This window comes from Eschrichtius robustus, chromosome 9 (genome assembly GCF_028021215.1).
Source record: "Eschrichtius robustus isolate mEscRob2 chromosome 9, mEscRob2.pri, whole genome shotgun sequence".
In the NCBI taxonomy this organism is placed as follows: Eukaryota; Metazoa; Chordata; class Mammalia; order Artiodactyla; family Eschrichtiidae; genus Eschrichtius; species Eschrichtius robustus.
The window spans coordinates 35,217,222-35,238,406 of NC_090832.1; the positions used below are offsets into that span (position 1 = coordinate 35,217,222).

A 21,185-nucleotide genomic window follows, 5' to 3' on the forward strand; every position below is an offset into this window, starting at 1 on the left:
ATGCATATTCTTGGGATGTGCTCTCTAGAGTGGGGTTGGCAACCTCTGGTGGTGGGTCAAATCTGTCCCATTGCCTGTTATTGTACTGCCCCCAAGCTAAAAATATTTGGGTTTTTTTTTTTTTTTTCAAGTTGAAAAAAAAATTTTTTCTGACACATGAAAATTATTTGAAATTCAAATTTCAATGTTTATATAAAGTTTGATTGGACCACAGCCATGCTTATTCATTTACACATTGCCTGTGGCTGCTTGTGTGCTGTATCAGCAGAACTGAGTAGTTTTGACAGAGACCATATGCAAAGCCTAAAATTTTTACTCTCTGGCCCTCTAGAGGAAAAGTTTGCTAACCTCTGCTCTAGAGAATCTGATTCAGATGTTCTGAGGAAGGAACTAGGAATTGCTTTCAACATGTTTTTTGGGTGATTGTGATACAGGGATCTTTGATGACACTTTGAAAGGTAATGCAGTAGAAGAATTGTGAACAACCTGTCTCTTCTTCTCCCCTTCTCTTCATCACACCCACTCCATCAGCAAACCCTATTGGCTTTATCCTCAAACAGTATCTAGAATTTGTCTATTTTTTACCTTGTTCACTGCTATCATCCTAGTCCAAGCCATCATCATTTTTCATCTGGATTCTTGTTATTGGTTTCCTAACCAGTCAATCTTCTTCTGCCCTTGCCTCAGTATTGTCCATTCTCAACATGACAGCCAGAGTGAATGTGTCAAAACCTTAGTCATGTCATGTACCTCTTTTCTTCAAAGTCCTCCAGTGGTCTCTCTACTTCTCTTTTCTCTCTATTCTAGCTACATTGGCTTCCCACTGTTCCTCAGAAACGCTAGGGGTGCTCCATCTTCAACACCAACACAGGCTATTTTCTCTAAGTGGTATAGTCTTCCCCCCAGAGATCTACATGGCTTTTATCTTTGTCTCATTTAGGTCTTTCCTTAGCCATTACCTTCTCGGCGATTCCTTTCATACACACCTTATTTAAAATTGTAATCTCTTTATCTGGGACTACCGATCTCCCTTATGCCAGCTAACATGCTACACACTTTGCTTCTTTATTTTGATTGTGAGCCACTTTCCCCACATGAGAGCACCATGAGGACAGGAATTTTTATCCATTTGCTCTATCTTTAGATTTAAAAGAGTTCCTGGCTTACTGTGGGTTCTCAATAAATATTTCTTGAATAGAGAAATGAACCCCAAACTCCCATTCTGTACTGGACAGATAATGTATGACACTTATCAAACATGCAAAAACAGTTGCCAGGAGTATAAATATACGAGTCATCTTTGAAAAATGATGTAATATCTTATAACCACCACAGATGAGAAGAAGAATTAAGCAGCTATTAACTTGTATCATTTGTTTTTTCAATCTCAACCAATAACTTAGTTACAAAAGATGCTAAGGGAAGGAAAGTAGAGGATGGGTACAAATATTAAAATGGGTACATGGATGAAAATTCAGTTGAAAATGTTTGGAAGAGATTTCAGGAAGTTTCACAAACAAGCTGCTTCCTAAAGCAGGTAGATGTGCTTACTGCAGGTTTTACTGTTCACCATCAGGTTGAGCAATTTGAGGACAGTGACACTCAAAGTTGCCAAAAGGGAAAATGTAGGGTGTGACTAGCCTTGGTTCAAGTAGCTGTTTAGGAAACACCAGCTTTATAAGAGAATGTAAAGCATTTTTAGATATACCTGAACTGGATTCCTCAAAAATAAGATGAAACGGAGATTTTCTTTGACTTAATACTCTCATTCAAAAAATTACTCCTCTAATTTTATGGTATTTTTAAAGCTTCATTTTGTGGATTAAACAGTAGTCTATTCTTACAAAGATATAGATTTTGACTATGGAAGGACATTTTTACTATCAAAGAATACATTTTAGAGAGAAAAACAAAACAAAACAAAATAAAACTTCATTCTGTATCTGTTCTTCTACGGATGAAGTATTTGGCTTGATCTCCAGGGAACTGAGTGTACATGATTCCACGTCCCTCAGTTAATATGATCATCTAAGTAACTATGAATACTCAAAACTAATCAGTCAATATTCAATTCAAAGTAAGAAACATCACCTCCAAATTAAATCTGTGACATTTCCAAAGGAGTGGTCGATGAATGCCAAAAGATTTGAGGGCTTTAAATCAATTTGAATTTTAAAACCTAAATAATTGTCAGAGAAATCAGTTCTTTCACATTTTGAGATTTCTTGAAAGTTAATGCAATAAAGAACAAAGTTTCTCGCATAGCACAGGGACATCAGCTCTGTGCTTTGTGACCACCTAGAGGTGTGGGATAGGGAGGGCGGGAGGGAGGGAGATGCAAGAGGGAAGAGATATGGGGACATATGTATATGTATAACTGATTCACTTTGTTATAAAGCAGAAACTAACACACCATTGTAAAGCAATTATACTCCAATAAAGATGTTAAAAAAAAAAAAAAAAGAACAAAGTTTCTATGCAATGTGAAGTCAGCTTTGCCTACTTCAGCTGACCACTAAAGCACAGGCGTTATTTAGGGGGTCCCTACCCTTGGTGGAAGATTGGGCTAGATCAGGTAGGGAGAGGCAACTTATAAGGTCCCTTCCAAAACTGTGATTGCTTAAATCCTATTATTTTATATTGAGATAATCTAATTATTCTACTCCCTCACCTCCCATTTTTCTGCTTAACCCTGTACTATCTTTTTTTTTAATTTTTTTTATTTACTTATTTATTTTGGCTGCGCCAGATCTTAGTTGCAGCATGTGGGACCTAGTTCCCCAACCAGGGACCAAACCCGGGCCCCCTGCATTGGGAGCATGGAGTCTTACCCACTGGACCACCAGGGAAGTCCCAACCCTGTACTATCTTAAATCAGTTTATTGACAAGGGAGCGTGAGACTAATAACTGTCAAGATGACAGATTGAACTTTCAAACTACAGGCTTATAATAGTTTTATGTGAATATGAGCTAGTAATAGCAAGTAATATTTATGTTGCACTTTACGTTTGACAAAGCACTTGCAGGTCCTTTATTTCATTTGATGTTTCCTCAACTCTATGATTCAGTTATTACTACCAAAACTCGTTCATTGGTAAGAAAATGGAATTCAGAGATTCCTCAAGACACATAGCGAGTGTGTCTTAGAATCAGGAGTCAGATGGAGTTCTTCAGACTGTTTCTCTGTACTACAATATATCTATTTCATTTGCCCTCCCCACCTCTCCCCTCAGGAAAAGCAACGCTGTGAGGAAAAAATTCGGTTGTTATCCATTTATGCAGATAAAAGCACAAAGATAGTAAATGGTAGAAGTGGGAATTAAATCTGGGCATACTGCCTAAAACTCCTGTGTTCTTTCAGCTGTAATATACATTCTGCAGTGTGTAGTTTTATTGCTGTTTGTGATAAAAGAAAGACCTGAAAATCTAAAGGCAGCAGTTGGGGATAGTGGATGATGAGGAGAGAGAATGAAATCAAGGAAAGCATGGGATCCAGGCGATCTTCCTATCATTGGACCCCACCTCCCAGCCCCCAGCACCACTTAGCACTGAGGGGAGATGTTGACAGAGGGAAGTAAATTCAGGCTGTTTAGGGGAATTAACATGATGTGCTGAGAAATTCTACTTCTTTCTGCTTTGACATCCCCTTTCTTCTTTCCCAGTTATTCTATGAGCTCCTCAGAGGTCACGAAACTGTATATTTTGTCTTTATATTTCACACGTATAGTAAAAATAGCTAACAGTTGGTGAGACAGTAAACCTCTTTATTGTAAAATATAAAACTCTTTACATTTATTGACTCATTTAATCTTTGTCATAACCCTATAACATAAGCATTATTATCCCTTCCCCCCTCTTGTTTTCAAAGATGAGGAAGTAAGGTACGTAAAGGTTAGTTAACTTCCTTAAGATTATATAGAGCCAGTGTGTAGTAGAAAAGGAAGGAAGAAAGAAGGAAGGAAGGAAGGAAGGGAAGTAGAGGAAGAGGGAGGAAAAGAGAGAGGAAGGGAGGAAGAAAGGAAGGAAGAAGAGGAGAAGGGAGGAAGGAAGGGAGGCAGGGAGGAAGTCATAGGCTAATGAGCGCTCAAGGGTGTCACCCTCAGGGTGTTCCTCTCCAGGTCCACGTGGCTAGCACTTAATATGTCACTAGTACAATAAGGTGTGGGAGAGTGAAAGAAATGATCAGTCTTCTGTACCTCTTGACCATTATAGTTCATGCTGTTAGGGTTCTTTTCTTAAACCACCCATGCTCCACAAAGGCATAATGGAAAAGAAATGGGTGTCTTCCCTGAACACAGACAGAATTCCTCTCTGCAATGTAGCTTGCTTTCCTTGCAAGTGTGACATGATGTGTTAATGTCAAGTCTGTGCATATGTTCATTAGAAGCTAGAGATCGTACAACTTATGCTTGAGGCCTGTTGCTTTTCTTCAGTTTAACATTATAGGTACCCTTTTCTCCTCTGCCATCTTTAGACCTCCACTAGGTTTGGGCTCCATTCCATAGCCATTGTGTCACAGCTGAGGTAATGGGTCTGCAATCAGACATTTTTTTAGAACACCATCAAGCTCCAGCCTCTTACTAGCTGTGTGATTGCTCGGCAAGTCTCTTAACTACGCCTCAGATTCAGTTTTTTTACCTTACATTACCTAGAAAATAGAGTTTTTATAAGGATAAACTAAAATGCAAAGGAGAGCATTTTGTAAACTGAAAAACACTTTATAAATTTAAGGTATTATCTCACAGAAATATCTACTTTGTTTCTGAAGGGTTTGCATTAGTTCCTTGGGATTTTTTTGGTTTTTTGTTTTTTTTTTTGGCTCTTCTTATTTTGTTCTCAATTAGTTGTCAAAAAAAAACATATATGCATGTGAGTTTCCTACAGACTGTTTGAAAGCAAGTAGTGTCTTTCCTATTTCTAATGCATATTTCTGATGGACCCCGCTTAATCTTTTTTTCTTACAGAAATCCTCAAAAATTAAAAACATCAAAAATAATGAGATGTGACTGAAGCCACTTGGGCAGTGAACATAAATGTTGCAATGGAAAAGCAAGCCTGGCCTTCTAGCTGAAAAAACAGCTATTCCCCAGTGGGCCCCAGAAGAAACTTGACTGGCCACTGCAAAGGAGAAAACAACCTTAAAAGTTTTAACAGATAAAACGTAAGGAGCAACCTCTGATATGGAATTCACATAGTCTATTCTGCTGTGTCAAAATCTATGTGCATTGTTTTATTGTTACTTAGGACATGTTTATTTAATGTGCACACTTTTTGTGGTTCTCATTTCCACTGCTGACAATTAAGCAATTGGAAATAAATTTTATATTTTAGTTTCCGAGTAAAACCAGTTGAAAATAAGATAAAAGCTCACCAAATATTTTCATTTTTCTCAATTTGTTTTGCCTTTTTTTTAGTGTTACCATCGTTACTGTTAAAAATAACAAAAAATAATTAGATCTGAGAGTGATCTAAAATAATCAGGTTTCTTATCTGATTCCCTTGGAGCTGTGGAAATGAGTTTGACTTCACATTTTCATTTTGTTTTAGAAATACACGGTGAATAAGTGTGTTTGAGACTTGACAGCCAAAGCCATTGTTAATTACAGGAATTTTCCATTACTTTCTCCCCTGTCCCCTAATAACCAGAGTTCATTACTACAATATCACCAAAGATCTGATAATATGCCTTATTATTTTATGTACTGTACACTAGATAACTCTTTAGCTAAATGTTTATTAGGGTAGTAGGAAAGCCATTTCATTTAGTTATTATTTATGTATTAAGTATACAGGTACAACATTATTTTGCCTGTAACAAAATGAAGAGACAGAGAATTATACAGGAATTTAATTGCCAACTTTGGACTTGGTTCACAGGTTGTACTCTATACAAAAATTTAGGTAGTCTCATATCTCATAATTATTTTACATTATGTATAGAAATTATTCATTGGTTTAGTACTAAAGAGTTTCTGAAGATAACAAACAAATCATGAAAAAACTTTTCAACAGAAAAAAATTACAGTTAGAAATCTTTCATACAATGTTTATATTCTGATTTAGCTTACTTTTTGTATCTTTTTTTTCTTCCTTTTTCAGTGGAAATGAACCCTGATTTCCAATACCCTAAGGATTATTTAGGGATTTGATGTGGTAATATATTGTTATTTATGATTTCTAAAATTTTCTGAGATGGTTTAACTTTTATCTATTTTGCTTGTTTGTGCCCGTAAGAACAAGAACTTTTAAAAGTTTATGTCCCCATGTTTGATTATTGAAGTCCACTGAGAATCCTTTCTCAACAACCTTGGCAAACTCATAGAACTCATTGGCCAGTTTGTTATTTTTCAAATAATAATGAAAGGCTAGTATTTTTATTTGGTATATGAGAACAATTAAATCTGTGCTTTTAATAGGTATAGTTCTTTGATTAGAAAATCAAGAGAATGTATGTCTTAGTTTGGTCGTAAATCATCAAGGGCTTTCTAGTGGAAATTATATATAACATTTCTAACAATGTAAGTCCTTTTATGTACTGTGCTTCCAGCTCTCTTGAATTTGAAAGGTGTAATAAACTTCATGTTCATCTATGGAAGATTTTGGGAGGTTGAAAATAAATTTTCTTTCGCGTGTGTGTATGTTCTCTGTCATGTTTAATAACTATCTTCCTGTAACAACTAAGGTATTCTTTAACTAGGATTGAAATCAATCCTTAACTATTAAGGAAGAGGCTACCTGTGTTAAAGAAGCCAGGAGAAGAGGCTTCTTTACCTCCTCACCCTGATCCCTGCAACCAGGGACCTATAGTGCTGAGCGCAATGACCAGATTTCACAGTATGATGGGGCTGCATAGCTAGATGCCAAGACCTCCAATGATCAATGCTGCCCTCTTCCTAACTGAATCAAACAGTTTGGGGAAGGGGATGGAAAGGGAGTGAGAAATGAAGAAAGGAGTGTTCTTTGAGGTGTGTTTGGCTCTTATAACCAAGAATTTAATATAAAAAGTTTTTGTTTTAAGATCAAAGTCAACATTAATGAAACTTCTGGATGTTTATCCAAAGTCTTAAGTTACAAGTTACTTCTAAAAGGAAAAGGTTATGTAAAATTCCTGGGAAGGAAGAGTCAGAATTAGGATCTGAATATATCCTGATAGGCTGGAATACTAAAAACTGAGTCTAACAGAATGAAAGTACTCTTTTGATTTTACCATCAAAATATTTGCACAGTTTTACCACTTTTTACTGGTTTCTGCTGGGCTTCCAGTGTGACCCAAGTTCAATTATCTCTTCTTGGGTTTCTGCAGTAACCCTGTAACCATTCTCCCCATTCCTGCTCTTGCTACCAATCAGTTTATTTTTAACACAGTAGTCAGAAATATCCATTAAAACATATATTATTTCACACCACAGTTTCTTCCCATCTCACTCAGAGTAAAAGCCAAAATTCCTAACATGATCTACAAAGCCCTACAGGATCTGTTCCTGTTACTTCTCTGACCTCTTGTCCCCTTTCTCAATGTGCGAAAGTCGTGCTGGCCTCCTCACTGTTCATAAGACAGGACAGGACGGTCTTGCCTCCAGGCCTTTGCCTTTGGTTTCTCTCCACCAGGAAAAGCTTTTTGCTCAAATATCTACACAGGTCAGTCCCTCACTTCATTCAGGTTTCATACAAATACCTGCCCTGACCACACTACCTCAAACTGGGACCCCAACCCCACCTGGTTCTTCCTACTTTTTACTCTTTACTAAGGTAAGCAAACTTGGTACTGGGTAAGCCTCATGTGTCTTGTATATTGATTGACAATCTGAAACTGAAACTTATTCTAATGGTCTTGTCCTTGTAAGAATACAAAATAAACATAAAAATATTAGAAAAGAAGCAATAATTTTAAAATGTTTAAGCACAAAAGAAGAAAAAATTGTGGGGATAGTAGTTCTTAAGTCATCACCCAGAATGCAGCAAAAAAAGACAATAAGAAGTATAAAAGAGATGTTGAAAGACATTCAGATCAGTTTAAGAAGGCATAATATTTATTTAATTAGAGTTAGAGCAAGAGAAATTGGGAGACTGGTGCAAGGCTGAGGTGAGGCAATATTCAAAGAGATGATACCAGAGAACTTTCTAGAATTAATAAATGATACCAATTTCTCAGATTTAAAACATACAGAATATCTCAAGAAGGGTAAAAAACTAATTTCCCAACACATCATATAATAGTGAAATTTGAGAAGATGTCTACAAAGATAAGGCTGGGACATCAACTGGGGCAACAGTAAACTTTACCAAGGCCAAGACAGAAGCCAGAAGCCAGGGTACCGGGGGAAACACTCTTAAGAACTGTGAAACAAAATAATTTAAAAAAATAAGAATAAAAGACCTTTACACGTTAACAAAAACAGAGAGGACTTACAATCAATTGAATTATCAGCACAAGACTGTATAAAGGATGCACTCTAAGAAAGAAAATAAATCCAGAAATAAAGATCTGAGAATCAAGAAAGAATGGTACATTAAAAGAGAATTCAAAGAATGGGAGACTGTATTTGCTGTATACACATCCAACAAAAGAATTATATTCAGAATATATAAATAACTCCTACAAGTTATTAAGTAAAATGCAGACAACCTAATTTTAAGATAGGATAGAGGGCTTAAGCAGGCATTTCATAAACAAGGATATCCAAATGGATAATGAGCATATGTAAATGTGCTCAAAATCACAGCAATCTTTAGGAAAATGCAAATTAGAGCCATGATGACATATAACATCACAAATCCACCAGATGGCTAAGATTTTTTTGTTTTAAATAACAAGAACAAGTTTTGAAGAAAGTGTGGAACAATGAGAACTCACACATATTGCTGGTGGGAGTTTAAACTGATACATCTACTTTGGAAAACTACAGTATCCACCAAAGCTAAACAACTACTCCATGACTCAGAATTTCCACTCCTACGTGTAAATGAAACAAAACTGAGTGCATTAACCTACGAACAGGACATGTACAAACATGTTCGTAGCAGCCTTATTCAAACTGGGCATAATCCATGCCAATGAGCCATAGAATAGACAACTAGGTTGTGGAAAATGCTACAGCAACAATTGTGCAATGATACATGCAACAATGTGAATATATTTCAAAGCCATAACACTGAATGATAGAATTCAGACACAGAAATAGTATATGCTGCATGATTTCTTTTATATTAAATTTAAGAGCTGGCAACACTGCTTTATGTTAACGGAAGGAAGTGTGTTGTTTGCACTTGGGTTGGTAATGCCAGGAGGAGGAACTGTCATGGCACCTGTAGGTGTGTCATTTAGCATATGCTAATGTATTACAACAAGCATATAATAAGGCTCTCGAGGTCTACTGGAAGGCAAATCTTCCACCATCTTGGGCCTAACTGGTTCTAACCAGTTTTTGTCGTATTTTTTTCTCAATGGCTGTGTCATTCTTTAAGGGTTGTGCCCTGCCCCCTTCCCTCCGTCTCAATAGTATGCTATTGGAGGAGGCAAGCTATATCATTTCTCTCTTCTCATTACATGGAAATAATTGCCTGATAATAACCTCATCTGGATTACTGGATTATATATTAGAAGTGTTAAAAGATAAAAGGTATCCATATATATTTCTCATTTAGATACTAAAAGGCTAAAATATAAATTAGTTTTATCAGGGTTTCCCTTAGGAGAGTGGGAATTAGACCATATATTTTGTTTCATATGACTTTTGGTGGTTTTTGTTGTCATGGTTTGTGTATGAATGCATTAATTATTTCATTTTGGTGTATGTATAGAAAGACGTACTCAAAATACTACTACTTTCCATTCTCACAACAAAGTCATGGAGAGGTGAAATTTTGGACATGGGTTTATAAAATCCTGGACAACTTGGTAGGCAAGAACAATCTAATTCCAGGGCTCATACCCCAAGCTGTGGAAATTAGAGGTAAAGATAGATTTTAAATAAATCTGTAAATCAGGACTGATAGAGTGGGAACTAAATAAAACTGCTAACAGGGTCTTTTCAAATTCCCTATAGATATTAATACTGGGGATTTGAGAATAGGTAATTAGAATTCATGGGAAACTGGGGAATTCTCCAAATTGTAGGTTTTTCTTATATTTTAAAATAATAATTTATTTATGTTTTTTAAAATAATAATGAGTGCCCGTAATAGTAAACAGTGAATCATTTTGTGTGGCAGAATTTTAGTGTCAGAGGTTTTCAGTTAAGAAATAAAATATGGTAATAAATGCATGTTTTCCTCTTAAGAAATAATAAATTGTGATAAGATGTAAAAATGTTGTTTACCTGACGTAGGTATTTGATATTATAAAACATTTAAAGAAGGTAATATTAACAAAATAAATGTTAAATAAAATCATTAAGAATTAAATGATAATAACACAATTATTTATTATTTAAAAGTTATTATTTTTAAAATGAAATTTTACAACACATGAAGCAGTAATTGTCCCAATCCATAATCTTGATCTTTGTTTTGAGACAAATATTTCAGACATAGAAAATATTGCATTGATGTTGGTTGAATTATTAAGTTTGGGTATTAATGTACATGTTATTTCCCATAGACTCATTTCCATTTTAACAATAAAAATATTTTGTCTGCTTGATTTTGATTTTGCCATTAAAATCAATACTGCTTAGGCTATATTAGATTTTAGGTGAGTTCCTGATTTCATGTCAGAGTATTTAACAACAGCATTCCTATTTTCTTCTCTTTGCATTTCTTCTGTTAAAGTAGTTACAAAGAGCTACAGCCTAGAGCAAATAGTTCATCACTGTAAATGCCAGGCAACATTACTAGGATACCGTAGCATTCCAACCTCTGAGCAAGGTTAACAGTACTTCACAGAGTGAAGGGTCAAATTGCCAAACTAATGGCTCTTTTGCTTCTGAAACTTGATAGTCTGGGGAACACTATTCGTCAATTTGTATGAAGTAAACTATGCATGTAAACTTGTTAATTTTAATTTTATTTGCAAGAATACCTCACCATTAGCAGCAGCTGGGGCCACAAATACCCAGTTACAACATGGCAACAGCAACAAGAAAGAATGAACAATTAGATTGTGGTGCTTCTCTACTACATGCTCCTGTTCTGATTCATAGACCTATCCACCTTGAAGTTTGACTCAATTAATGTCAAAACATAAGTTTAAGTTATGAAGAAGGAAGGAGAAGGCCTATGATTTCCCATGATTTCTGCAACTATAAACTTATTAATATTTTAAAATATTATTTCAAATGTCTTGCTCCATAAATTCATTTTAGGATACCAACCATTTGTTATGTTATTTTTACAGAGTATACTTAAACGCATCATAGATAGGAATTTCAGTAAATTTTTTAAAAAATACACTTTTATATTGAATAATATGCCCAGGATTGAAATTCAGGATTGCCCAGGATATGCCCAGGATTGAATTCAATATTTTGAATTATCCTAATTTTGTTTTTCTAAATTTATTGAAAAATTTACTCATTGGAAGAAAAAAACACAATTTCTATTTTCAAATGTTTCTGTGACCAATTACCTCCATATTCCAACAGCTGGCAGCCATGCTAAGTACTTTTAATGATAAAATCAGTCACTTTTATGTGACTGATCTATTAGTCATATAATTAAGGTAAAAAGTCTAAAAACGTTTTAGATTTCATTACCTATTTTTAGAAATTTTCTGGACAATAAGAATGACATAGAACTTTAATGATATCATGTCAATAATTAGTCAAAATTCTTGTCATGTTATAAAGGTCAGAACAAATTTTTGAAAAAAGATTAAACCAAGTTTATTTTAATTAATTTATATTACCATTGAAGTGTAAAGCAATACAAATTTTAAGTATATACAAAGTTAATAACAGTAAAAAAAAAGACAAAAGTGAAATGTATTTTAATATTTATCACAACTTTATTAAGGTATAATTGGCACACAATAAACTGCACATAATCACAATGGAAAATTGGATAAATTTGGACATATATTTATACACATAAAAGCATCACCTCAATCAACATAATGAACAACATGCCGTTCCTCTTACTTTTCTTTGTCTTTCTTCCCTGTCCTTAGGTCACTACTTTCCATCTTCTTTCTATCATTGTAAATTAGTTTGCATTTTCCAGACTTTTTATAAGTGGAATCATGTAGTATATAATTTTTTGTCTGCCTTCTTGTATTTAGTGTAATTATTTTGAGCGTCATACATGTTATATTGCATATAAAATTGTTTATTCTTTATTTTGCTGAGTACTGTTTCATTGTATGGATAGACCACAAGTTGTTTATCCACTCCTCTGTTGATGGACATTTAAATTATTTCCAGGTTTTTGGCTATACAAATAATGTGCTATGAACAATTCTGTACTAATCCTTCTATGGAGAGATGCTTCTACTTCTCTTGGGTAAATATCTAGGAGTGAAATGTTTGGGTCATATAGTGGGTATGTGTTTAACTTTTTAAGAAACTACCAAAATGATTCCCATGATAGTCCTATTTTTTCATTTCAATCAGCAGTGTATGAGATTTTCGGTTGTTCCACAGTCTTGGTGTGGTAAGTCCAATGTGTGTGTGTGTGTGTGTGTGTGTGTGTGTGTGTGTGCATGTGTGTACAGGCAGTTCTTGCCTTGCACAGTTCCAACATGCACAATTTTCAGTCTATGGTTTAGTTAAATAACACCAAATAACACCAGTGCCCCAGCAACACAGTTCAAATTTCAGTTTCACAAAGAGCAAACATGGCTTCTAGCTCTTCAGTCCACAAATCCCTGTGTAAATAACACATGTACATATTGATCAGTGACAAATCACATCGATTCTTTTAAAGTATGTTGGTAACTGGGCACTTACTGCACATCTATTACCCAGTTCACACAAGAACAGCAAAGAATGTAATATTGCTTCCCTGTCTCCCAGTGATAAGTTCACCTGATGTTTTACGCAATTGGATAATCCAAAGAAGGTTTCAAAGAAGCCAACCAAAATGAAAGTGTAGCAAATAAAAGAAACGTGAGAACACTGACAGTGAAACTCAAATCAAACAAGAATGGAGTTGTGGAAGAACAGCTCACTGTGAGAATGTTGGCACTGCTGCCGTTTGAGAAAGTTGAAGTATGCAGCCAGAGGAACTTGAAGGCATAAATGAGGAAAGTGGGTGTGGTAAAAAGGATGAATTCGTCTCAGAAGAGGTAGTAACAGCACAAATTTACATATTACAGGAACCCTCTGAGATATTTCACAACATTGAAGAGATACAATGTTGGATCCAAACTTAGAAAGAAGTATGACAATTCACCAAGGTGTGCTTGCTCTGTATTGTAAGATATACAATGAGAAAAAGAAGGCAGGGCCTGTTCACACTATTTCTGATGTGTTTTACAAAGAAACATGGCACTTCAATTCTCAATGTTGCCATTTTAAATTATAGTGTACTAGATAAATATTAGTTTTACTATTCTTTTTTATTTGCTTGTACATTTATAAATGACAATATGATTATTTAATGTCTAGACAAAATTTTTAAAGGTCATGGAACAATTTTAATAGTTCCCATTGACTATTAAGAGCACTTTGCACAGTTTCAGTTTGCACAGTCATTTTTATGGTCCCTTACTTACTACCATGTAAAGCAACAAGTGAGGGCTAAATTATAGAAGTATATAGTTTGACTTTTGGGCAATAAATGTATTACCGTTTTTAAAATAACTAAGAGAGAATGTTACAACAATATTATATAGTAAGTGATACCAAAATAGGAAATGAATAATTAGTGACTGTTGGGAATGGTGTCAGGGCATCACACCAGACTCTCCTGCATCCTGGTGATGATGTATAGTTCCCATTATTCTAGGGCCATGGGGAGTCATTATCCTTGATGTATTATTACTTTCTAAATGTGTCTCACATCCATCTACTTCTGTCCATCTCTTTCTTGCCTTTACATGAACTTCTTTTTCTAACTGGCATGATCTTCTATCCCACCTCAATCAGGCTAGTGAACTGCAGCGTTCAAACATCTCCTGTGTGAATTCTACAAGATTCATTCAAGCAGACGCTATCATCCCCACTTCTCCTCTACTACTACAGTACATAGCATACAACAACATATGTTCAGTGTTGTGAATACTTGTTTGCATATATTTTCACTGAGTTCCTGGTATTCAGGCAGTTTGTGTCATTTGTCTTTGTATTTGCAGTGACACATTGTAGGTATGTAATACATGATTTTTAAATGAATAAATTTTTAATGTTGTGTAAATTTAATTTACTATGCTGCCTTCAACACAGATTGTTATTTTAAGCTTTCTCTAGTATCATGAATGCATAATAGTTAAATGAAAGCATGAAATGAAAGACTTTGTTCAATGATGAATAAAAGAGACACTTGACCAGTGGGGTATCTTTCAAGACAACATGTGTGACCCTGGAGCCATTTCTTTCCTGGGCTTGCAAAACATTTAGAAAACTAAAAAATAAATGCTGATATCATATGTAAAACTTTGAGAGCACTGATTTTGGAGTCAGGTTGACCTGAATTCAAACCTAGATTTGTCACTTACTGGTTGAATGATCACAGAAGTAGAACTTCATTTCTTTATTTATATAATAGGGTGGAGGGGGTCAGCCAATGACATCTGTCTCCAGAATTACCATGGAGATGAATTACGATGACAGATGCACATGAAGTACTACCCAGTGTCTGGCACTTGCAATGTGCATAAATAAACATTAATCTCTTTCCTCCAATTCTTCCCTCTCTTTTTAGATTGCAATCCTGTTTATGTTTTCAGTATCTATACTATATGTTATATTATCAATTTTTGAAATAATCTTTTTGAGAATTTGAATTATGTTAATAGGAATTGTCTATTTTCTTGTTTAAAATTGAAGTATAGTTGGTTTACAATGTGTTAGTTTCTGGCGCACACCAAAGTGATTCAGATATATATATGTATATGTATGTGTGTATATATACATATATGTATATGTGTATATATATATATACACACATATATATATATATGCTTTTTCAGATTCTTTTCCATTATAGGTTATTACAAGATGTTGAATATAGTTCCCTGTGCTATACAGCAGGACCTTGTTGTTTATATATTTTATTTATAGTAGTGTGTATCTGTTCATTCCAAGCTCCTAATTTATCCCTCCCCCCATTTCCCCTTTGGTAACCATAAGTTTGTTTTCTATGTCTGTGAGTCTGTTTTGTAAATAAGTTCATTTGTATCATTTTTTAGATTCATGTAAGTGATATCATATGATATTTGTCTTTGTCTGACATACTTCACTTAGTATGATAATCTCTAGGTCCATCCATGTTGCTGTAAATGACATTATTTCATTCTTTTTTATGACTGAGTAGTATTCCATTGTATTACATCTTCTTTATCCATTCATCTGTTGATGGACACTTAGGTTGCTTTCCTGTCTTGGCTATTGTAAGTAGTGCTTCCATGAACATTGGGGTGCATATATCTTTTTGAATTACTGTTTTCTCTGGATATACGCCCAGGAATGGGATTGCTGGATCATGTGGTAACTCTATTTTTAGTTTTTAAGGAACTTCCATACTGTTCTCCATAGTGGCTGCACCAATTTACATTCCCACCAACAGTGTAAGAGGGTTCCCTTTTCTCCACACCCTCTCCAGCATTTATTATTTGTAGACTTTTTGATGATGGCAATTCTGACTGGTGTTAAGTGATATGTCATTGTAATTTTGATTTGCATTTCTCAAATAAGTAGTGATGTTGAGCATTTTTCATGTGCCTGTTGGTCATCTGTATGTCTTCTTTGGAGAAATGTTTATTTAGGTCTGCTGCCTGTTTTTTGATTTTTTTTTTTTTTTTTTTTTGGATATTGAGCTGCATGACCTGTTTGTGTATTTTGGAAATTAAGCCCCTGTCAGTTGCATCATTTGTAAATATTTCTTCCAAGGAATCATCGATTTTCTGAGAGTTTTTAACCTGTATTCAACTCTTACTTATTTATTTATAGCCTGGCCATGAAAAATATAAAAACCCCAAGCAAGCTTTCTTTTGACCCAAGTAACTATTAGCTATTATTTCTTTACATGAGTATGAGCCCTCACTATCACTGTATGTGTATTCAAGGATTGAAACCTGTTGTTCTTATTTCAAACTGTTGAGTAAAATAAATAATGGTTCAAAATCCATGCCAGTTCTATCAGTTAAAATAATAAAGAGTTATCTATAACAGGAGTTTTTAGATATTAATTTAACTTTTAGGGTTAAAGTTGGTAAAATTAAGTCCTGTCTGCTTTATACAGCAAAATTTTAGCCCTTCTTATGACAAGTAAAGCAGCTGAATACTGTTTAATGCTCAATGTATTAAATCCTATTGCTCATAAACCAAACAGTTGTGAATAACAATATGTGTATTGTATTTTTATATTATATATACATTAGAACTAATGCTTAGATTTCAGATTATATTGTTTTCTGTATTTATTTTATTTTATTTTAACCTAATTCAAAATACCTACCAAGAATTTTGGCATGTGACTGAATTCTAAGCAACAATGGAAATGAAGAGAAGGGTTGATCATAAGGATGACCACTAGATGTTGCTAGTTGTCTAGTTTATAAATCTAAGCAGCCATTTTCTCAAAAGTTTGCTTCCCCCTTATCTTCACCTATGTTTTCCAAACACAATATCTAATCCCATGCTGACTGTCAGTAAAATTGGAGTTTATAAAAAGCTAAAATTTGTGACATCCAAGTTTTAAAAAAAATGCTTCCAACTCCCCACTCTTTTTTTCTTTATATTCTAAAAGGTAAGAGATAGTTTATACCTTCCAAACCTAGAATTTAGTTATAATATCTAAAAAGTTATTCTTAATATAATTAAAAATGCATAAGCTGCCTCTTTCCATGCCCATATTAATTTAGATATTTTTACTGTAAGGACTACAAGTGATTCAGTTATGGTAAAATTTGGTCCAACAGGGCACATTTATTCTGGAGCTAGACTGAAAGAGTAACTGTCAAATTTTCAATTACAGACTGTTTCTTTTGCGATATAACCTAGGAGCTGGGGAAGGGCTGGAGCAGAACACTAGGATTCGGGGAAAGAATTTTCGGTTATGCCTGAAATCTGCAGAACTGGATGGGCAAAATTCTGGTAAGGCAGTTTTAATTATTGTTTCCATTAGTCGGGCAGGTTTTCATGTTTAATGTTTTTTGTTGTTGTTGTAGTTTTGTTTTTGTTTTTTTTTTTTCTGTTCAAGAGCAATGAAGGAAGCAAAAGTAGTGAGACCCAAGAAAGGAACAGAGAGACTTCACATTACCTCCAGGTCAGTCAAAGGGCATGTTGCAAAGGATCTCTTATCTGAGGACCCCATGGAGAGGGCAGGCCAACTGTGGGAGAGCCATAAAGGTGCCCAGCAAGTGTTGTTGCAAAAACATTCGATGATATCTAGAAGTCACACTTCGTTTTTTGATCATGCATTGTAATGACATATCTATGATTGAACTTCTAATTCTTTTCCTATCCATGCCATACAATGTAAGATATATCAAAGAATTCGTAAAACCTGTAGAATAAGGTGCTTTGTGGAGAAAACTTAAATCAGGCAACACTGTCCTATAAGTTAGCAAAGTCGCTATGAAGGGCTGTTAATCTCTAGTAATAAGAATCCACTGTGATAGATCCTTTAGAAAAAGATTTCTTATCAAGATTGTAGGAATGAGGGCTGCACTCCACAAAGGAAACCCAGGGTTTTTTTGCAAATTTTGCTTCATAATATTCAAATCTTAAAAAAAAAATTGTAGGAGTAAATGCAGACTTATTGAGTTTTCTCTGAGTCTCACCTTCCCTAATTGTCAAGGAGACGATTTGATAGTATCTGCCACTGAACCAAGTGCAGGCAAACTTCTTATCAGGCAAGAATGTAGGGATACACTATTTCTAACACACATCGAACTCACTCTGGATAGTTGATGGCTTTAGATTATGTCACTTATTAACACCCAGTTTTGATAGCACACACATTTCTGGTGTTATATGTTAAGAAGCAGCTTTATGTTGTGTTTATATACTGAATGTTAGGGAGTGATCTTCTAGTTAACCTTGTTTCACTCTTGTGCATTGCCTCATTTGTCATGTCATACTGCTAGCTGTTTTTATTCAAGAGTGCTGCGATCATGTATAGTTCTGTAATCTAAATATTCATATATGAAGATATTTACTCCCAATTACATAGCTGGTTCACTTCATTGTACAGCAGAAACTAAAACAACATTGTAAAGCAACTATACCCCAGTTAAAAAAAAAAAAGAGTTATAAGCAGAAATTGGTAATAAGTGAACTTTTAGAAAATGTCCTTGAAATATTTTGCTTTGGGAGGGAGGGTACATGACTGCTTTTTCACACAGTATTTTCTGCCTATTTTAATTTATAAACACAATATAATATTTTCTGGGTTTTGCTTCCTCAACAATTATTATATTAATAAATTTAAAAATTTAATGATATCTCTGGAGGAAAAATATGAGACCGAAAATGTGTTTTTACATCAAGTAGAAATGATGATTTGAAGTAATAAGAATCTAATGTTACTCATCATTTAAAATGTTGTCAGTAACTGTCAGGGACAAGCTATACACAGTCCATCAGTTCGTCAATAGGCCAACAAAATTACTGGAAGATGCCTGTGAATGCTAACCTAAGGGGGAGGATCTTATTAATATTTAGGCAACAGTAAAGTCACTCTAACTGAAAATCAATTTTATTTATGCATGTAATTTTACAGTCTTATAAATGAGGGAGGAGCACCATTTGTGGTTATTATATATATGTAAAACCTTTTATGCTTAAAACACAGGAAAAAGCTTACGTAGTATTAGATATGCATCTGGAATGATCTGAAATGCTTTCAAAGTGTATCATATTCATAATGGCTAGAATCAGATTTGGGGTATATGCTTATGTGTTTTTCTGTTAGAATGTTAACACTTGTGAGAACTGAGGAAAAAATACAGCATTTAATCTAATAACATCTTAAAAAAACCTGGTTTTATAAAAGTGTAGTAAACCTATGTTTTCCATAATCAAACTTAGACCATGTCTGCTTTCTACAATAAGCCTTACTTTTGGCCAACAAATGCTCAGTTTTAAGCACAAAATTGTTTCTGATCAACTCTGTAAAAACCATTTCTAAAATTATATCTATACAAAGAGTTAGTTTTGGTAGATTTGAAATTTCAGTTAACTAAACCCCTCCTTCTCCTTCCTTCAAGATGTTGTGACTATATCTTTAATTTTGTTTGTAAAGAAAGGAATAGATGAGTACCTGTCAATACTTTGTTGAAGAGAATTGATAATGGTACATCATACTATAGTAGCATTATTACTACAATAATAATTTACATTTTCTTTATAAGAATCTCAATTCTTAGAAAAATGTAAAGTTCAACACACCAAATACTTTACCTATTTTTAAATACAAAAAAATTGTCCTTTTATACCTCAAAATAGTTAAAATGCATTTTGATTTTTTATTGCTGTTGGGAAAGATGAATGGCAGCTACTTTTTGTTATAGTTTTGTTGTATACATATAATTTTGTTTTGTTAAACACACTAAAATTTAGCTGATCCCTTGATCAAAATTGTCCGTTGGTCTGAGAATATCTCATTATGTCAGAATCAACTGAAACAAGGAATGGTAATTCAAATAGATAAGAATTCATAATTGTAAAAACAATGACAGCCATTACTACAATTTATACTTTTCTATGTAAAACTGATGATTTTTTGAAGGATGGTGCTTTGTTTAGTTAAATTTAATCTATCAACATGGTAGAACAGTTTCTTCATATTTTATGCTTAATTTTGTATCATAAAATTACTGTCAATAATTTGTGAATAATTGAACTTGATATTCATAAAATTTAATTTTTAAAATATCCACTTAAAGATAGCCCAGTTTAGAACATCCATTATTTGGGGGTAAGTTGGATATTATGTTTCTATTAATTTTCATAGGTATTTCAGAATATTTTTTACTATAGATACACATAGCTGATTTTATCATTTCTGAGTGTATTTCCATGACTAAAGATAGGGACCTAAGGATCTGAAATAGTTCATAAAAATCAAGCTAATCTGAAAATTGAGTCTCGATTCTACATATGGGCTAACTAATAATTTTCTCATCATTCCGTATAATTCTTTATCTAAGAGGTTCTATATACCTTGTGGTTCAAAGCACATTTCTGGCAGTTCTGCAGAGTCCTGTTACCTTGTGCAGTTTCACAGACCACTTTTAAGGAAAACTAGGAAATATCCTAAAGGAAAACTTGACTTGTGGTGTTGTTAAGTCCTAGGATATAAAGACCCCAGGGTGGTGATATGACATAGGAAGAAACTATATGGCAGTTTGGTTTTTAGAAAGTGTTGTAATTTTTTATCTTCTTTTGTTTTTTTAACAGTGTTCTCAGTTGAACAGATTCTTTGTAATAGGATTTTAGTTGGGTATTTTATTATTCAAATGAATCTAAGACTACATCAACTGTCAGCTGATAAACACAAGCTATCTCCAGATTCATGGAGAAGGAAGAGCTCAGAAAGGCCATTCACAAATTAAGAACTTCTGGGCATACTTCGACTTGCATATGCATAGATCTATTTCAAATTAGCATAAGATTTTGAGAACTGAGCTAAAAGTACATCGGATTTCCCGGATCCCAGACTGACTGCTAAATAGGGAACATATCCAGTAGCACTGTGGCATTGCAAAGGCTTCAAAAACCGAGCTGACATTGAAACCATAGCCTACAGAAGATGGGTAGAAATTCACAGTGTGAACTTTACTGGGTAGATTCTCTGCTAAAACAAAAATGTCAACATTCTCCAGGAGATTTAAACAATGCCCAGAGTCTCGTAATGTAACAATCAAGATGTCCAGGGCACAATCCAAAATTACTTGGCTTACAAAGAGAGATGAAAATGTCAATTTTCATGGAAAAAGACAATTTACAGAAGCTTAGGATGAGATGATATAGATGTTGGAGTTGTTTGACAGAAACTTTAAAGCAGCTATCATAAAATTGCTCAAACATGTAATCATGAATATTCTTGAAACAAATAGAAATTTTTTAAAGTATTAAAGCAA

General features: G+C 34.2%; 1 protein-coding gene across 1 annotated transcript in view; it reads left to right on the forward strand.

Moving 5' to 3' along the window:
- THEMIS (thymocyte selection associated) overlaps positions 1-13,176 on the forward strand; it is a 181,822-nt gene extending 168,646 nt beyond the window's left edge. Inside the window, exon 6 of the mRNA XM_068550825.1 lies at positions 12,998-13,176. Within this exon, the coding sequence (XP_068406926.1) occupies positions 12,998-13,176 (179 nt within the window). The remainder of the gene's footprint in view (positions 1-12,997) is intronic.
- The last annotated feature ends 8,009 nt before the right edge of the window (positions 13,177-21,185 follow it).